This window comes from Malus domestica, chromosome 05, assembly GCF_042453785.1.
Source record: "Malus domestica chromosome 05, GDT2T_hap1".
Taxonomy (NCBI): domain Eukaryota; kingdom Viridiplantae; phylum Streptophyta; class Magnoliopsida; order Rosales; family Rosaceae; genus Malus; species Malus domestica.
In genome coordinates this window covers 43,659,808-43,677,788 of record NC_091665.1, presented here as the reverse complement: position 1 = coordinate 43,677,788, position 17,981 = coordinate 43,659,808, and the positions used below count along the sequence as shown (strand labels likewise).

At 37.8% G+C, this 17,981-nt stretch overlaps 3 protein-coding genes and 1 pseudogene across 5 annotated transcripts; 2 read left to right on the top strand and 2 right to left on the bottom strand.

Moving 5' to 3' along the window:
* The first annotated feature begins 916 nt into the window (after positions 1-916).
* LOC103451884 (uncharacterized protein At4g04980-like) lies at positions 917-5,158 on the top strand (annotated as a pseudogene).
* Positions 5,159-6,590: 1,432 nt separating this feature from the next.
* Positions 6,591-8,581, bottom strand: LOC103427845 (polyphenol oxidase latent form, chloroplastic-like). Its single transcript, XM_008365929.4, has one exon. The coding sequence runs from the start codon at positions 8,556-8,558 to the stop codon at positions 6,801-6,803; it is 1,758 nt and encodes a 585-aa protein (XP_008364151.3). The 5' UTR covers positions 8,559-8,581; the 3' UTR covers positions 6,591-6,800.
* Positions 8,582-11,393: 2,812 nt separating this feature from the next.
* LOC103434749 (uncharacterized protein At4g04980) lies at positions 11,394-16,614 on the top strand. 3 transcript variants are annotated; one of them, XM_070821517.1, is made up of 11 exons: positions 11,394-11,498; positions 11,590-11,621; positions 11,706-11,778; positions 11,977-12,861; positions 13,077-13,172; positions 13,274-13,400; positions 13,526-14,886; positions 14,971-15,432; positions 15,535-15,700; positions 16,013-16,165; positions 16,252-16,614. In XM_070821517.1, the coding sequence occupies exons 4-7, from the start codon at positions 12,733-12,735 to the stop codon at positions 13,987-13,989; spliced, it is 816 nt and encodes a 271-aa protein (XP_070677618.1). In that variant the 5' UTR covers positions 11,394-11,498; positions 11,590-11,621; positions 11,706-11,778; positions 11,977-12,732; the 3' UTR covers positions 13,990-14,886; positions 14,971-15,432; positions 15,535-15,700; positions 16,013-16,165; positions 16,252-16,614. The 3 variants fall into 3 exon arrangements, with proteins under 3 accessions (XP_070677618.1, XP_070677619.1, XP_070677620.1); XM_070821518.1 differs by having other exon boundaries at positions 16,002-16,165; XM_070821519.1 differs by lacking the exons at positions 11,394-11,498; positions 11,590-11,621; positions 11,706-11,778; ... (2 more) ...; positions 13,274-13,400; positions 13,526-14,886 and having other exon boundaries at positions 15,070-15,233; positions 15,288-15,432; positions 16,002-16,165.
* Positions 14,020-14,635, bottom strand: LOC139196281 (glycine-rich protein 5-like). Its single transcript, XM_070821968.1, has 2 exons — positions 14,132-14,635; positions 14,020-14,076 (listed from the first exon to the last, which is right to left on the bottom strand). Exons 1-2 carry the CDS (start codon positions 14,633-14,635, stop codon positions 14,020-14,022), a joined length of 561 nt encoding a protein of 186 aa, XP_070678069.1.
* Positions 16,615-17,981: the final 1,367 nt, after the last annotated feature.

Here is a 17,981-nt window from a genome sequence, read left to right as displayed (position 1 = left end):
TTTAGATTTTACATTTAAGCAAGCTATTTTGCAGGAGGTGATAGGTAATCAAGACCTTAGCTACTATTTATTTGACTTTTATCTATTTTTATTTTGACCTAGTAAGATGTGTTGGATATTTCAGATAATATTTTAATTAAAAACCTCTCTTAGAAAAGTTAAACGAAAAATATATATTTTTACATCCTGTAAAATTAGAAAAAAGTTTTAGGTATGACATTAACATCAATCATGTAGGGTTACTATTATAATATGGACTTTTTCAAACAAAACTTTTGATTAGAATGCAATTTGTTTATTATGGTATCAAGTTTGTTTAAATGGATAATCGACACAGAAGATAAAATTTGAAAATTTAAAATTTTCTGGTACAACGGTATTGCAACCATAACCTCATCTTACACAAGTGAGAAGCTGTATCATTCTATAAATAGCTGCAAGCAATAAAAATCTAGGACCAGTTCCTGCAATCATTGCATGCACGATTTAGATAACTAAACAGGTAATTCATTAATTAATTAAGTAAAACGCCTAATTAAAAATAAAATAGAAAAATGGAAAAAGAAAAAAGAGGAAACTTTAGGTCTGATACAGCTTCAGCCTACTGGAAGATCTTCCTTAATAGAAGGGAATTTGCCCTTTTGTCTTTCCTTGTCTTCTCTTTTCAGAGAAAGTTCAAAGGCTGAAAGAAAAGAAATGGATTTTCCAGTTTCTTGTACAGACTAATTAACACAAAAACTAAGTGTCTCGCACGTAATTGTGTCTTCATCTCATTTTCTTTTTCAAATAAGTTGAATTTTTTGAACAGTTCTCTTCTTGTTGTTGAACACATTACAATTTTTACATTCTGGAGTTGTTTTCAAAACCACATTAAGCTTTAAGGGTGTGCTGGCTAGTAATGGTTGACACCCAATTGTATGATCATTTAACAATATTATCATCATCACCATCGTCTTTGGCTTCGTCGTTGTCGTTTTCTTCGTCATTCTTTCATCATCATCACCATCACTTTTGCCCAGTTCAAGTCTATTACAAATCTCAGCGTAGGTTCAAGCCATGACTATCGGAAGCTGTTTCAGTCCATTGTTTCGTCGTAAACCTTCTGGAATTAAGGTACAGTTTTGTGTTTCCATGTTTAATTCCTTAAACATGTCCGATTTATGTGACCCATCATCCTTAAATCTAGCTGCTAATAAAAACTAACCATCTACATCTAGGCATGCTAATAATCTATATAAAAGGAAACATGGCAGCATTGTTTCTTGTCTAGATTAAGTTTGTTGCATGCAGCCATAAATCTTTGATTAAGGTTCATAAATTAAATAATCACTGAAAAGGAATCGATTCACAATAAGGTCTAGACTAGAAAATAGTTAATTAACATGAATAGAGTTGTTCTTTCAGGCAATGAAAGACACCAAGGGGGCTAAGAGTCTGCCTGCGAAACAGAAGAACGCTTCTGGGAGAGGCGTGCCAAAAGATAGGTCTTGCGGAGATTCAGCCAACGAGATTCGGATGACCGAACTCCGGAAGAAGATCACCATCTTCAGAGACATCATCGACCTACCAGCATGTGATGCTTCTGCTGCAATAACTGAGGTATGTGTCCCTTTTTTTATTTTTTATAGGAACTCTAAAAATGTTATAGTACTTTTCCCTAATGAAGATTAAAAAATGGAGTGCAAAATGAATTTTTTGGATTGCTAATAAAATTTCTCTTTTTTCTGTTGAAATCTTGTGCTTAAATTTCTGGATTAAAACACAATTTTTTTAATTTTCCAATTATTTTCTGCTTGCAGATGGTAATGAGGTTGATGGGAGATCTACAGAAGCTTTTCCCTGAAATTGTGCTGCATAAACAATTATCGGAAATAGAGGAAGCATCTATAGAAAAGGTAAATAAGGAATTTTATTTTTTTTGGAACAAAAAAGGTAATTAAGGATTTAAGATCCATAAGAAATAGCTTAGTACGCATATGTAATTATACTCGAGACCATTATGCTAATTTTTCAAATTAAACAACGGCATTCAGGTCCTGCCTCCTTCTGCAAGGCATTGAAATCTATTGGAGAGTCTTGGATGACAAGTTATGACAGGTTGGACAAACCGAGATATGATTTCCCATCACTCAAGGAGAATGTCAATCAGGATGAACTCGGTATGCTACAAATTTTTCTCTAGGACTAGTTGAGGCCTTCCATTTGGAAATGGAAGCAACAACCTAACTGTTATTTCCTTCTGTGAAATTTTGAGTTAAGGCTGGTTCTCTCTACGATTTTGTAGTTGAGACGGTGCTGGAAACGCTTGATTGCTTGATGAAGATGGCACGGGACAAGTTTGATATGATGGATGAGGATGACCAGAAAAGAGAAGATTACAGCCTTCGGAATAGCTCATTTGGGAAGTTCTTGAGCGATTCAGAGAGCTACGCCTCAGGTTCCACCTGTTCTTCTCCGATCACTCCATCTTCTGTCCTACCCGAGATTGATGGTTCTCCAAGAGCACAAAAGAGAGCCAACATTGGTTCCAAATCACCATTGCTTTGGACTCTGAGAGTGCAAGCAGTTGGGAAGCTAAATCTGATTGATGTTAAGAACTTGTCTCTTCACTTATCAAAACAAGGAGCTCATGGCACCAACAATGGTCTGGACAAGATTGAAAATTTGTTTGAAGAACCATCAATTGGGACAGAATTAGAGAGAACCACTCAAAAGACAATTGCAGCAACAGATGAGGAAGTAGTAGCCCCAAATCTTAGTTTGAATGAGAAGTCTTGTGGAAAGGGTATCGACAACACAAGTGATGATGTTGAAACTCCAACCACAGCCTCTGAAACATTGGAAGCAGACACCAGAGTATCATTGCTTTCACCCTCACCTACACTTCCACAACCAAAATCAGCGCCTCTGCCTCCACCTCCACCTCCACCTCCACCTCCAACAACGCAACAACTTTCACTGCCCAATACAGAAGCAGCAACAAGAATACCAACATTCCCTCCACCACCACCACTACACACTTTGAAGCTAAATGTTGCAACACCACTGCCGCCATCACCATCACTACCCGCCATGCAGCCACAAATTGCAGCAACTCCTCCACCACCACCAACATGAACCCCACATAATGTAGCAGCAGTTGGGGGGCCACCACCCCCACCGCCTCAACCAATGGAACCAGGGCCAGTGTCAGTAAATCTAACCCCTCCACCAACACCAGTGATACCAAGGTCAACAAAAGTGGTTCCACCCCTACCCCCACCTCCTCAAGGATCATCAAATGGAGCTCCAGCACCACCACCTCCACCAGGACCGTCAATTGGCAGTCCTCCACCCCCACCACCCATGTTAAAAGGGCCATCAAATGGAGGTGCTCCACCGCCACCACCCATGTAAAAAGGCCCATCAAATGGAGCTGCTCCACCCCCACCTCCCGCACTCGGCACAGGAAGATCCTTGCGCCCCAAGAAAGACACTAAGCTGAAGAGATCACCTCAGATGGGTAGTCTCTACCGCCTTCTCAAGAGAAAGGTGGAAGGATCTAGCTTGGATGGCAAGGCATCCAATGGGAGAAAGGGTGGAATTGGAAGCAGCTCTGGTGGAAAACAAGGAATGGCTGATGCTCTAGCAGAGATTACAAAGAGGTCCTTATAGTATGGATAAGTAATCTAAGTACTCAAAATAATGCGAAAACCATGCATATAATGTTTCTAATAAGTACTCAAAATAATGCGAAAACCATGCATATAATGTTTCTAATTTTTGTGTCTCAGATCAGCATACTTTCAACAAATTGAAGAAGATGTTCAGAAGTATGCGAAGCCTATCATGGAAATGAGAACCACCCTTGGTTCTTTCAAAACAAAAGACATGAATGAGTTGATGCAGTTTCACAAGAAAGTCGAATCCGTCCTTGAACACTTGACTGATGAGTCACAGGTCAATACCATTAATTGTCCGCTTTATTTTTGTTCGTTTCCATTCTAATTCTATGATCACTTCATAATCGTGTTTTGTGACACGCCATTTTCTGAATTGCAGGTGCTCTCACGGTTTGAAGGGTTCCCAACAAAGAAGTTGGAAGCAATCAGGATGGCAGCAGCATTACACACAAATTTAAATACAATGCTCAATGAACTACAAAACTGGAAACTAGTGGTTCCATTGGGTCAGCTCCTTGACAAGGCCGAACGCTGCTTCGATAAGGTGCACAAATGTTCATTTATACAATCTTACTTAATTGTCTTCACTATCGTTTCTTATATAAAAAACTTACTACTATTACTTTCCCCACGCTCTTTTAATTTTTTAATATTTTTATATCAAGAGTTAGTGGTGTGTAGAAAATATTAAAAAAATTAAAAGAGTGTAGGAGAAATAATTTGGGGTGTGTGAATATAATCTCTCCTTACTTAGTTGTCTTCACTATCATTTCTTATATATATAAAAAACTTACTTAATTGTCTCTTTCCATTTTCCATAACTAATAAAAAAAGGTAATACACAGATAAAAGGGAAAATAGACACGATGGAACGAACTAAAGACGACGAAGCCAAGAAGTTTCAGAGCCAGAATATCCATTTCGACTTTAATATCCTCATCCGGATCAAAGAAGCCATGGTGGATGTCTCCTCAAGCTGCATGGAGATGGCACTAAAGGTTAGTACTCAGAATTAACTACTTTAAAAAACAAATAACAATGATTTGAAAAAGAGAGTTTGACTTTGAAATGTTAAATGATGCAGGAAAGGAGAGAAGCAAAGGCCGCAGGTAAGACTGGAACAAAAACTGATCAGAAGCAAACAAAGATTTGTGTGAAAATGCTGTGGAAGGCTTTTCAGTTTGCTTTTAGGGTTTACACATTCGCTGGTGGACATGATGATCGGGCTGACATGCTCACAAAAGAACTGGCTAATGAAATCGAGTCTGATGGTCCCCAACACAACTGAAACCCTAATTTCCTTGTAAATAGCACTGTTTTTGCAATACCAAAAAAAAAAAAGATTTTTATTCTTTTGTTGTGACCTTTGTAAATAATCCGGTCCAAAGAAATCTTGTAAAAAATTAGGCTTTGTATGTATGAGTATGGTTTTGATTTTGGAATTAATTAGTACCACATCCAGGCAGAAATGAATACGATCTTGTCTTTGTTGTGTCCTTGTAAATTGTATTTTCTTATATATACATATATGTATTAGTTGTTACATTAGTTCCATGAGCTTGACATGTGTCTCGCGATTATATCCGAAAAAGATATTTTTTTAATAAATTTAAAGAAAACATAAAATTAATAAATTATTGAAAGAGTTATGTTTAGCCGTTTTGGTTGGAAATGGTATATGAATAATGAATATGATCTGATACTGTTAATAAAAAATAATTTCTTGGAGGGTTATAATTTTGAACTGGGCTATACTTAGCCACTTCAGTTAGAGAGGCTTAAGAAAAAAGAAACTAACAGAGAAGCTTCTCTTCCTGGTAAATAATTCACGTTAAATATAATGTCATTCTAACTTACTAACCAGTTACCATTTAAGTGCTACAATATATATCATTTTTTTATTGATTCTCAAAGAGTTACTACAATGAGAGACACAAAAAAGGAGACAGCATATCTTGGCTCTATAATAGGATTCTATGTAATTGCTGACTCAGCATATAGAATCAGTGAAGTGGATGGGCTAACTAGGGTAACAGATAGTTGCTAAGTGGATAAGGGCTTGTTTGATAGTGTTTTTTAAATGATTGAAAGCGTTTTTAGTGAAAATGTTTATGAAACCAATCCTTAGTAAAAATCTAAGTGGATCATGAAAAATCACTTTATGCGCTTCTTGCAAGAAGCGCATATCTGGTGCTTCTTCAAAAAGCACTTAAAGTGCTTTTGAAACCCAAAATCAATTGTACCAAAAACGTTTTTTGTCATTTTTAAAGTACTTCCAAACGAGCCTTAAGTCTGTTAGAGAAGGTTGTTAGTAGTTAACTTGCAGGATAAGCTAGGTAGTGACTATATAAAGAATAAGTCTGTAAAAGGAAAGGTTGTTGTAAAAGTTGATATTGTAATGAAATATACCAGTTACTGTTACATTGAGTAAGCAGCCGCGTAAGGGTTGTATCACGTTGGATTCGATTACATCACACCGAAAATGAGTGTGTTGCTGCATGGTTGGGTTTTAGGTGTCTATTGGGGGAGCCGAATCAGGTTGATCGTGACGCAATGTTGCAGCAGTGGTAGCAGGCTTCTCGAATTTTCTTTCGATTTGTTTTTGGTTTGGGCCTCTTGGTTGGGCCCTTTTTGGTTAGCTTGGGAGGTCCATTTTTGCTTTGTATCTATTTGTATGTGGGTATTTTCTATGTAAGTTAGTGTTCTTTGTTATAAAATTTACCTTTCTTCCAAAAATAAAAAATAAAAAAACTTTTTATGCTAGTCACTACCACATATTTAGCTTTATAGTTGTTTTACCCCTACACTTTTTTGGCTTACATGTTTGTTATCTTTCTCTTTGCGCAAGATTATGACTCAATTGTCAGTCCTCCATTATCACAAATAACAATAATATTAAAGTAGTGTACCATCATTAGTTCTAGAAAATTATGATTAAACTCTACCATCAATTCTTTATTCAATAAATAAACACACCGAAACACAATAGTGCTTTTATTCACGAGGAACACCAACCATCATCTGCCACATAAGCAGTAGATGAGCACATTACGAACGTTCAGGAGTAATTAGCTAGAAAAACATGATTAAGCCAACCCAACAACAACAAGAAGAACCAACAATAACATTAATTAATACTCAGGTAGTATTAATGAGCTCAATGCTAAACCCTCCGATGGTGATTGGCCCCTTCCCAACTTTCGGCACCAAAGTCACTACCAAACTGTTGTCTGTCTCCGCATCCAACTCTTCCAACAAGCTTGTAATGCTCAGCCGCAGGTTTGTCTTAATATTCTTCTTATGCTTATGCGGCACGTGAACAAAACTCCCAGCAAACTCCGACTTGTCTTTCCCGGCCAGTGAGTCCGCATCATCGTTCACATACACGTCGAACTTCACAGTTTCATTCCCGGCAAACTCAATCCCCTTAATCACCAGCACCTCATCCTGCGCCTTCTTCTGGGCAGCTGTCCGTTTCGTCGTAGACGGCCTCGTCACCTCGACGCTGATTATATCTGATAGTGTAGCAGGGAACGTTGTAGAAAGATCAGAAGATGAAACCGCAGCCTTTCTCTTATTTGTTGACTTACGAGTCGTCGGCTTTGACTCCAGCCATGGGATCGAGACATTCTCGTCGTACACATACCCGAGTTTTTTCGTGTCGAGCGAGTCCCGAACCTTGACGCGCACGAGATTCTTTTTCTCGTCGTAAAACAAGAACTCTGCGTCCAGCCAATCGGTATTTTCTATGTCCGTACCACCCAACTTATCTTTATATATAGACCACATGCGGTCCACGTTGGAATGGTGAGAGTAAAACAGCGGATCCCTCGCCGCAGAGTAAAATGTCCCCATGTCCTCCCCGTTTGTCTGGGTTGGGTCACCAGCCCAAAGGTGAATATTGTTATGGGGAGTGGTCTCAATGTTTCCGGCACCAGGACTTGGTTCGTCCCCTGCGCTATAGGGCTCTCCGTAGAAGAGTCTGTGAGAAGTGGCATTCGACACCATCTGCTTGTACATCGTTGTTAGGTTTTCTTTGATTCGTGTCGCGTCATCGACGTCATCGTCAGTCCCGCCATAATTCAAGTCCAGGAGCTTTGGGGGCTGATGCGCTGCATTTCTGTACTGGTCGTAGAGGGATGATGACGTATCAATGAAAATCTCAGGAATGTACATGCCAGCTGGCGCGTCCCAATTCCAGAACGGAAGGGCGAAGGTTGGGTCCCCAATGAGCTCGCCCATGATTTTCTCGTAGAAATAGAGGTACCAACGATGGAACGGGAAGAAGAGCCAACAATAGTGAACTTGGATCTCCAAATCCGAATATCCGACTTGTGGGTATCCACCGTCGCAGTATGAGCAGTGTACCATCGCCTGTTGTGCGTGACTGCGCGGGTCGTCGTCTGGAAGTGCCCGCATCAGCTCGACGGCCTTTTTGTATTTGGCCAAGTATTCAGGGTCATTTGCAACGTCCTGAGCAGCGGGCCTAGTGCGGAGTGGGCCTGAGTCAGGGAGTTCAAAGTCGATGATGGTCGTGGTGGTAGGTGGGCAACAATCGATGGTGGACCCGTCTGGCTTGTTGGCAGGGCCACACGTGGTCAAGTCTGGGGCGGATACTGGTGCGGCAAAAGCAAATGGGTTTCCTACCGCACCGTAGAGACCCCCGGCGCCTAAACCTATCAGCATGTTCCTCCTGTCGAGTCTTGCTAGGCCCTGATCTAGGTTATCATTGTCACCTTTTGTTGTTTTGCAGCGCACTCTACCCGCAAGGCATTGTTTGGGTTTTCGTTGCAGTGGAGTCTGGGACTTGTTTGGGAATAAAGGAGAGCGGAAGAGGGTGGTTGTGGTGGAGTGCAGGGTGGCCATTGTAGAAGTTGGTAAGGGAGATGAAGACATGGCTGAATTGGTTTTCCTTTCCACTCTGCAATTAAGAAGGAAAGGGGATTGTGATGTTTTTATAGTTGAAATTGGCGGGACCGCACACTAAAAATGTGTGTATGAATGCAGGGTTTTCTTAGTCAAGATTCATGAACCATACCACTCTGATGTCAACATCATTAAGACAAGGAGAATCCCTCAAATTAAAAGAAAAAGTTAACAATCTATATTGCGAGAAAAAAAAAAAAAAAAAAAAAAAAAGTTAGGCTTCCCATACGAGCTACATCAAGTGGTGAAATGCATCTTTCAGGACAAATTAAAATCGTAAACGGTCTCTTAACTTTTTGATGTGGATCAACATTTACATCCTTACATATCAAACACGTAGTTCAATTGACTTCATACTACGAAAGAATAATTAAACATCTGATTCAACCAACTCTGATACTTTGTAGAAAATTGAGATTTTATGTATTGTTCATATGTTAGGTTTGAATATTCGCCACACATGATGGAGCGTGTGAGAATGTGAGAACAAAGTCCCACATCAGTGATTAACCAAATCATGCAAGGGCTTATGAAGAGTTAGACTAATCTTCATATTAGCCCACGTGTGAAGTCCAATGGCTACACATGTTCCACGTCACCCAATTTGTATTGTCCGCATGTTAGGTTTTAAAATTTGCCACGTGCGAGAATAGTGTAAGAATGTAAAGACAAAGTCTCACATCGGTGAGAAATCAAATCATACAAGAGCTTATAAAGAATTAAACCACTCTCTATTTACTAATTAATTTTACAATACAACCTCAAATTTCTTTAAGTTCACCACCTTACGGAAGAGACCATCCACTTTTGAAACACATGAATAAAAAATATATAGCACATTTTTCTTCGTCGATGAGGAAAATTTGCATGAAAAAGAGAGGTTCTAGATTTGCTGACTCTATATGCCTCTCTATTTTGATGTTATCTTTCATCAATTACTGGTGATAGTAAATTAGTAATAGCTAAGTCACGTGGAACAAGAGTGGTGACTTCCTAAATTAAAGGGTATTTTAGCCTTTTTAGTCTTTAGTCCTTAGTATTTTAATATCTAGGGGGTAGTTTTATGATTGCTTAGTTTATAAGAATTAAAGGTTGATTTCAAAGTACTTTTAAAATGATTAAAAACGTTTTTAGATAAAATATTTTTGGATTTCAAAAGCACTTGAAGTGCTTATTATAAGAACCACCGGTTATATGTTTTTTTAAGGAAACACTAAGTGTTTTTTTTTTAGAATTTACTTGCATTTTTACTAAGCATTGGTTCCTAAATCATTTTCACCAAAAACACTATCAGCTTTTAAAATCACTTCCAACGAGCTCTATAATTCTTTCCAGTTTAATTAGGATTAGATATAGTGTCCTATTTTATTTTGGATTAGGATTTCTTTACTATAATAAGTTTACCTTCATGCGGTCATTTTTAGGCTTTATAAACATCCCTTGTAATTCAGATTAACAAACAATGAAGAGTTGAATAGAAAAGCTTTGCCTTCCAGAGATTAAAATTCTAGCCCTGGGATGGGATAGAAGCCAAAATTCTTGGTAAGAGGTCAAGGACGGGTGAGAGACCCCCGGAGCGATTCCAGTTATCCTTCTATTATATTTATAATTTATATTTTGTGTTTTTGCTTACGGTAAGCTATTATCCCACGGTACTAAAGCAAAAATCATGTGCATATTGACTCTCCCATAATTTTTTATTCAAATTCTGAAATTTTCTTATTCTCGTTTGGATGTATTGTATAAGTGATTAACACATGTATTTTCATTTTTTATACAGTGGATGAAAAAAATATATGGGATATTTAAGTTTCATACACCATGTTAGAAACATTACTTCTAAACTACAAGTCCAGACTAATTTAAATGTCATACAAACATTGCAATTTAATCTTTATTTATAGGTTTATATGATTCGAACCCGCCGCGCAAAAATCAACAACTACCGCACATAAAATGGACACATTGCAATTAAATCTCATAAATTCAATAATTCCGGTCTCGATGAAAAGAGAGATTCTTTCGTACAATTATTTTATCATGTGACAAGTTTATATTAGATAAATAAATCACTTTCTAATCACGTGGTAAATATTGATTCAAAGTAAACACCACTAAAATTACAAAGAAATACTTTTTTTTAATGTCACTAAATGTTTTTTAAATTCTTATTTATAATTCTTAAACCATTAGATTTCTCATCCAACATTGTTAAAAAATACATGCCAAATTACTTATGCAACAATTAACCAAAAAAAAAAAAACCTTATGCAACAAAAACAAATGAGAATTAGAAAATTTCGAAATTTTAATAACAGTAAGGGAGAGTCGATCTTCCTAGTCAGCTAGTAGCATGACCAATAATCAATGAAAAATAATAGGTAGGCATCGAGTCTGCGAATCTAGACCTCTATTTTGTTTACGAATGTTAAAGATAATGTAATCATGAAAAACATGCTACGTAGAATTTCCCCAACAATGAAGAAATACGTGGTTAATAGTATAGACTGATTGATGTGTTTCAAAGCATGCGTAGAATTTTCCTATCATAATTCAATAATTCCGGTCTCGATGAAAAGAGAGATTCTTTTGTACAATTATTTTATCATGTGACAAGTTTATATTAGATGAACAAATCACTTTCTAATCACGTGGTAAGTATTGATTCAGAGTAAACACCACTAAAATTACAAACTCGTGTGCCACTGTTCTAGGGCAGTGTGCGGACCAAATGCCCTTGCTTCGTTTTTGTTATTTCAACTTTGCCCTTCAACATTTTTGTCCGGTTCCTTTTCTTCTTTCTGCAATGATTCCCCAATTTTTTTCCCACTTCTCTTGCTTCGCTTCTTCCGTAGCCGTTTGCTCTCCCCTCTCTTCGCCTCTGCTGGTCTCAAAGTGGATAGTTTTGTGGTGAGTTCTTCTAATCTTGCATCTACAAGTTTTTTATGCAACTATATGGATTGTGGTGAGTTCTCTTATGTGTTTTGATTTTTGATTTCAGGAAAAGTTAACAATACGATCAAACGTTTACTGGTGAGTTTTCTATTTTTCTGATTGTGTGTGATTTAATTTTTTTCAAGCTTTGGGTGTACTTTTCTGAACTGCTTTGATTTTTAGTTGCAGCAAAAGTTGTTGCTCGAATTTTCCAGTTTTTATCTGCAGCTTTGCAAGCTCTTTCTTTATCAACAAGGTATATAATTTTTATTCTTTTTCCTGAATCTTATGGAATCGTTTTTTTGTTTTTTTCCGACTGTATAGATTGTGTTTTGTTGAATTTTAAATGGTAGAAGCTTCTTGGGTTCAATTTAAATGGGTTGTTATCAACTATTGAATTGCTTTCGAAGCTATTTGGCTACTCCCTTAACGCCTTTTTTCCTTTTCTTTTCAGCTTCTTCGATTTGCAGCCCCCTTCTTTTTTTGTCCTTTTCCAGATTTAGCTTCTTCAATTTAAATGACTAGTCTCTTCTAAAGATGAATTGTAGGAGTATCCTAAGAAAATCCGTTGCTATATTTCGAAAAAGAAAGAAGAAGAAAAAAGCCGTGGTTCATATTTGAAAATGTATTTCACACAGAGGGCGCATTTGGTTCTGTTCTATACGATTTGGCTGTCACCAAGAATTTTTCACAAAACTTTATTATTTTAAACTTCATATTATTCATAGCACCATTGAGGGGAGTAGGATTCTCTTCCTTATTTTTTTCCCTCATCTTCTATTTGAACGGTCACAATTAAACCATGTTAACATCTTATATTAATTTTTTATAGCAAGAGAAAGAGAATGTAAGAGAATGTAAGAGGAGGAGATGAAAGAGGATGGAAAGAGGAATGGAGAGAATCCTAGTCACATTGAGGATGAGGTCGAGTAAAAACTGACCATCTACATCTAGGCATGCTAATAATCTATATAAATGGAAACATGGCAGCATTGTTTCTTGTCTAGATTAAGTTTGTTGAATGCAGCCATAAATCTTTGATTAAGGTTCATAAAATAAATAATCACTGAAAATGAATCGATTCACAATAAGGTGTAGACTAGAAAATGGTTAACATGAATAGAGTTGTTCTTTCTGGCAATGAAAGACTCCAAGGGGGCCAACCAAGAGTCTGCCTGTGAAACAGAAGAATGCTTCTAGGAGAGGAGGCATGCCAAAAGATAGGTCTTGCGGAGATTCAGCCAATGAGGTTCGGATGACTGAGCTCCGGAAGAAGATCACCATCTTTAGAGGCATCATCGACCTACCAGCATGTGATGCTTCTGCTGCAATAACTGAGGTATGTGCCCCCTTTTTTATTTTTTCCAAAGCGCTTTTATAGGAACTCTAAACATGTTATAGTACACTCTTCCCTAATGAAGATTAAAAGATGGAGCGCAGAATGAATTTTTTGGATTGCTAATAACATTTCCTTTTTTCCCGTTGAAATCTTGTACTTCAATTTCAGGATTAAAACACAATTTGTTTAATTTTCCAATTATTTTCTGCTTGCAGATGGTAATGAGGTTGATGGGAGATCTACAGAAGCTTTTCCCTGAAATTGTGCTGCATAAACAATTGTCGGAGATAAAGGAAGCATGTACAGAGAAGGTAATTAAGGATTTAAGATCCATAAGAAATGGCTTAGTACGCATATGTAATTATACTCGAGACCATTAAGCTAATTTCTCAAATTAAACATCCACAATCAGGTCATGGCCTCCTTCTGCAAGGCATTGAAATCTATTGGAGAGTCTTGGATGACAAGTTATGACAGGTTGGACAAACCGAGATATGATTTCCCATCACCCAAGGAGAATGTCAATCAGGATGAACTCGGTATGCTACAAATTTTTCTCGAGGACTAGTCGAGGCCTCCCATTTGGAAATGGAAGCAACAGCCTAATTGTTATTTCCATTTGTGAAATTTTAAGTTAAGGCTGATTCTCTATACGATTTTGTAGTTGAGACGGTGCTGGAAACGTTTGATTGCTTGATGAAGATGGCACTGGACAAGTTTGATATGATGGATGAGGATGGCCAGAAAAGAGAAGATTACAGCCCTCGGAATTGCTCATTTGGGAAGTTCTTGAGCGATTCGGAGAGCTACGCCTCAGGTTCCACCTGTCCTTCTCCGATCACTCCATCTTCTGTCCTACCCGAGATTGATGGTTCTCCGAGAGCACGAAAGAAGGCCAACATTGGTTCCAAATCACCATTACTTTGGACTCTGAGAGTGCAAGCAGTTGGGAAGCTAAATCCGATTGATGTTAAGAACTTGTCTCTTCACTTATCAAAACAAGGAGCTCATGGTACCAACAATGGCCTGGACAAGATTGAAAATTTGTTTGAAGACCCACCAATTGGGACAGAATTAGAGAGCAACCCTCAAAAGACAATTGCAGCAACAGATGAGATGAGGAAGTAGTAGCCCCAAATCTTAGTTTGGATGAGAAGTCTAGTGGACAGGGTATCGACAACACAAGTGATGATGTTGAAACTCCAACCACGGCCTCTGAAGCATTGGAAGCAGACACCACAGGAGCATCATTGCTTTCACCCTCACCTACACTTCCACAACCAAAATCAGCACCTCCGCCTCCGCCTCCGCATCCACCTCCACCTCCACCAACGCAACAACTTTCACTGTCCAATACAGAAACAGCAACAAGAATACCAACATCCCCTCCACCACCACCACTACACACTTTGAAGCTAAATGTTGCAACACCACCGCCGCCACCACCATCACTACCCGCCATGCGGCCACAAGTTACAGCAACTCCACCACCACCAACATTAACCCCACATAATGTAGTAGCAGTTAGGGGGCCACCACCCCCACCGCCTCTACCAATGGAACCAGGACCAGTGTCAGTAAATCCAACCCCTCCACCAACACCAGTGATACCAAGGTCAACAAAAGTCGTTCCACCCCTACTCTCACCTCCGCCAGGATCATCAAATGGAGCTCCAGCACCACCACCTCCACCAGGACCGTCAATTGGCTGTCCTCCACCCCCACCACCTCCACCAGGATCATCAAATGGAGGTCCTCCACAGCCACCACCCATGATAAAAGGCCCATCAAATGGAGCTGCTCCACCCCCACCTCCCGCACTCGGCACAGGAAGATCCTTGCGCCACAAGACAGACACTAACTGAAGAGATCACCTCAGATGGGTAGTCTCTACCGTCTTCTCAAGAGAAAGGTGAAAGGATCTAGCTTGGATGGCAAGGCATCCAACGGGAGAAAGAGTGGAATTGGAAGCAGCTCTGGTGGAAAACAAGGAATGGCTGATGCTCTAGCAGAGATTACAAAGAGGTATTTATTGTATGGATAAGTAATCTAAGTACTCAAAATAATGCGAAAACCATGCATATAATGTTTCTAATTTTTGTGTCTCAGATCAGCATACTTTCAACAAACTGAAGAAGATGTTCAGAAGTATGCAAAGCCTATCACGGAAATGAGATAAGAAGAGAATGGCTTCGACAAGGAAAAGAAATGAGTGGTTTTACCGAAAGGAGAATCTACAAAGCGGTGGAATCCACGGCCACTGAGATTTTCCTGAGGCCTTCAGCCCAGGCCAGTTCCAGCCCATGGTATAAAGCCCAAAGTTCTGCTGCGGTCACAGGGCATACTCCTCCTATATTGAGTCCAAAGCCCATGATCCATCTTCCACTGTCATCCCTAAGCAAACCCCCTCCTGTGGCAATACCCGCAATTCCCCTTACACTACCATCTGTATTAAGTTTGACCCAGCCCGAATTTAATCATGGTTCTTTCAAAACAAAAGACATGAATGGGTTGATGCAGTTTCACAAGAAAGTCGAATCCGTCCTTGAACACTTGACTGATGAGTCACAGGTCAATACCATTAATTGTCCGCTTTAGTTTTGTTCATTTCCATTCTAATTCTATGATCACTTCATAATCGTGTTTTGTGACATGCCGTTTTCTGAATTGCAGGTACTCTCCAGGTTTGAAGGGTTCCCAACAAAGAAGTTGGAAGCAATAAGGATGGCAGCAGCACTACACACAAATTTAAATACAATGCTCAATGAACTACAAAACTGGAAACTAGTGGTTCCATTGGGTCAGCTCCTTGACAAGGCCGAACGCTACTTTGATAAAGGTGCACAAATGTTCATTTTATACAATCTTACTTACTTAATTGTCTCCACTATCGTTTCTTATATAAAAAACTTACTACTATTACTTTTCTCACACCCTTTTAATTTTTTAATATTTTTCTATCAAGTGTTAGTGGGAAGTGTTAGTGGGTGTGAGAAAATATTAAAAATTTTAAAAGGATGTGGGAGAAATAATTTGGGGTATGTGAATATAATCTCTGCTTACTTAATTGTCTTCACTATCGTTTCTTATATAAAAAAACTTAATTGTCTCTTTCCATTTTCCATAACTAATAAAAAAAGGTAATACACAGATAAAAGGAGAAATAGACACGATGGAACGAACTGAAGACGACGAAGCCAAGAAGTTTCAGAGCCAGAATATCCATTTCGACTTTAATATCCTCATCCGGATCAAAGAAGCCATGGTGGATGTCTCCTCAAGCTGCATGGAGATGGCACTAAAGGTTAGTACTCAGAATTAACTACTTTAAAAAACAAATAACAATGATTTGAAAAGGGAGTTTTGACTTTGAAATGTTAAATGATGCAGGAAAGGAGAGAAGCAAAGGCCGCAGGTAAGACTGGAACAAAAACTGATCAGAAGCAAACAAAAGATTTGTGTGAAAATGCAGCGGAAGGCTTTTCAGTTTGCTTTTAGGGTTTACACATTCGCTGGTGGACATGATGACCGGGCTGACATGCTCACAAAAGAACTGGCTAAAGAAATCGAGTCTGAAGGTCCCCAACATAACTGAAACCCTAATTTCCTTGTAAATAGCACTGTTTTTGCAATACCAAAAAAAAAAAAGAAGATTTTTTTTCTTTTGTTGTGACCCTTGTAAATAATCCGGTCCGAAGAAAATCTTGTAAAAACTAAGGCTTTGTATGTATGAGTATGGTTTTGATTTTGGAATTAATTAGTACCACATCCGGGCAGAAATGAATACAAATCTTGTCTTTGTTGTGTCCTTGTAAATTGTATATTCTTATATATACATATATGCTTTAGTTGTTACATTAGTTCCATGAGCTCGACATGTGTCTCGCGATAATATCCGAAAAAGATATTTTTACTTTAATATGGTATAAGTTGTAGTACTTTAATTAAATTAATTAATAAATTTAAATAACACATAAAATAAAAAAATTATTGAGGAAGTTATGTTTAATAAATTTAAAGATATTTTTATTTTAGTATGGTTATGTTTAGTCACTTTAGTTGGAAATGGTATATGAATAATGAATATAATTTGGCATTGTTCATAGAAAATAATTTCTTGCAGGGTTATAATTTTTAACTGAGCTATATTTAGTCACTTCAGTTAGAGATGGTCTAAGAAAAAAGAAACTAACAGATAAGCTTCCTTCCCTGGTAAACAATTCATGTTAAATATAATGTCATTCTAACTTACTAACCAGTTACCATTTAAGTGCTACAATATATATCATTTTTTTTGTTGAATTCTCAAAAGAGTTATTACAATGAGAGACACAAAAAAGGAGACATGGCCATGTGATAGGATTCTATGTAATTGCTGACTCAGCATGTTGAATCAGAGATGTAGAAGTGCTATAACTAGGATAACAGATAGTTGCTAAGTGGATAAGGGCTCGTTTGGATTTTTTTTTAAATAACTGAAATCTCTTTAAGTGAAAATATTTATGAAACCAATCCTTAGTAAAAATCTAAGTAGATAATGGAAAAACACTTTATGTGCTTCCTGCAAGAAGCACATATTTTGTGCTTCTTCAAAAAGCATTTAAAGTTCTTTTGGAACCCAAAATCAATTTTATCAAAAGCGTTTTCAGTCATTTTAAAAATACTTCCAAATGAACCTTAAGTCTGTTAGAGAAAGTTGTTAGTAGTTAACTTGCAAGATAACCTAGGTAGTGACTATATAAAGAATAAGTCAGTAAAGGGAAAGGTGGTTGTAAAAGTTGATGGATGAATCACTTGATTTAATGAATAGTCAACGAAATATGGGTGTCAAATATTGTATATTTTGTATTTTGGGTAATACTAGAGAGACTAAATCTGTAAACAAAATTTTATAAATTAAATGATATATAAGTTGATGATTAGATTATTACTTAAGCGTTGATAAATGTGTTCATTCCTATTGATGACACATCATTTGGTTTGCAAATTTTGTTTGCAAATTTTGTTTACAAATTTAATCTCCCTAGCATTACCCACAAAAGGAAATGCTAAGGAGACTAAATTTATAGACAAAATTTGCAAACCAAATGATGTATCGCTAATAGAAATGAGAATTTTTA

Excerpts from the sequence above, each read along its gene's own strand:
- LOC103434749 (XM_070821517.1), top strand. The coding sequence starts at position 12,733 with ATGCCAAAAGATAGGTCTTGCGGAGATTCAGCCAATGAGGTTCGGATG. Across the intron at positions 13,173-13,273 it reads AGGAAGCATGTACAGAGAAG|GTCATGGCCTCCTTCTGCAA; the intron begins GTAATTAAGGAT and ends ATCCACAATCAG. Across the intron at positions 13,401-13,525 it reads TGTCAATCAGGATGAACTCG|TTGAGACGGTGCTGGAAACG; the intron begins GTATGCTACAAA and ends ACGATTTTGTAG.
- LOC103427845 (XM_008365929.4), bottom strand. The coding sequence starts at position 8,558 with ATGTCTTCATCTCCCTTACCAACTTCTACAATGGCCACCCTGCACTCC.
- LOC139196281 (XM_070821968.1), bottom strand. The coding sequence starts at position 14,635 with ATGGGTGGTGGCTGTGGAGGACCTCCATTTGATGATCCTGGTGGAGGT. Across the intron at positions 14,077-14,131 it reads CTGATTTTGGTTGTGGAAGT|AGGCCGTGGTTGGAGTTTCA; the intron begins GTAGGTGAGGGT and ends CCAATGCTTCAG.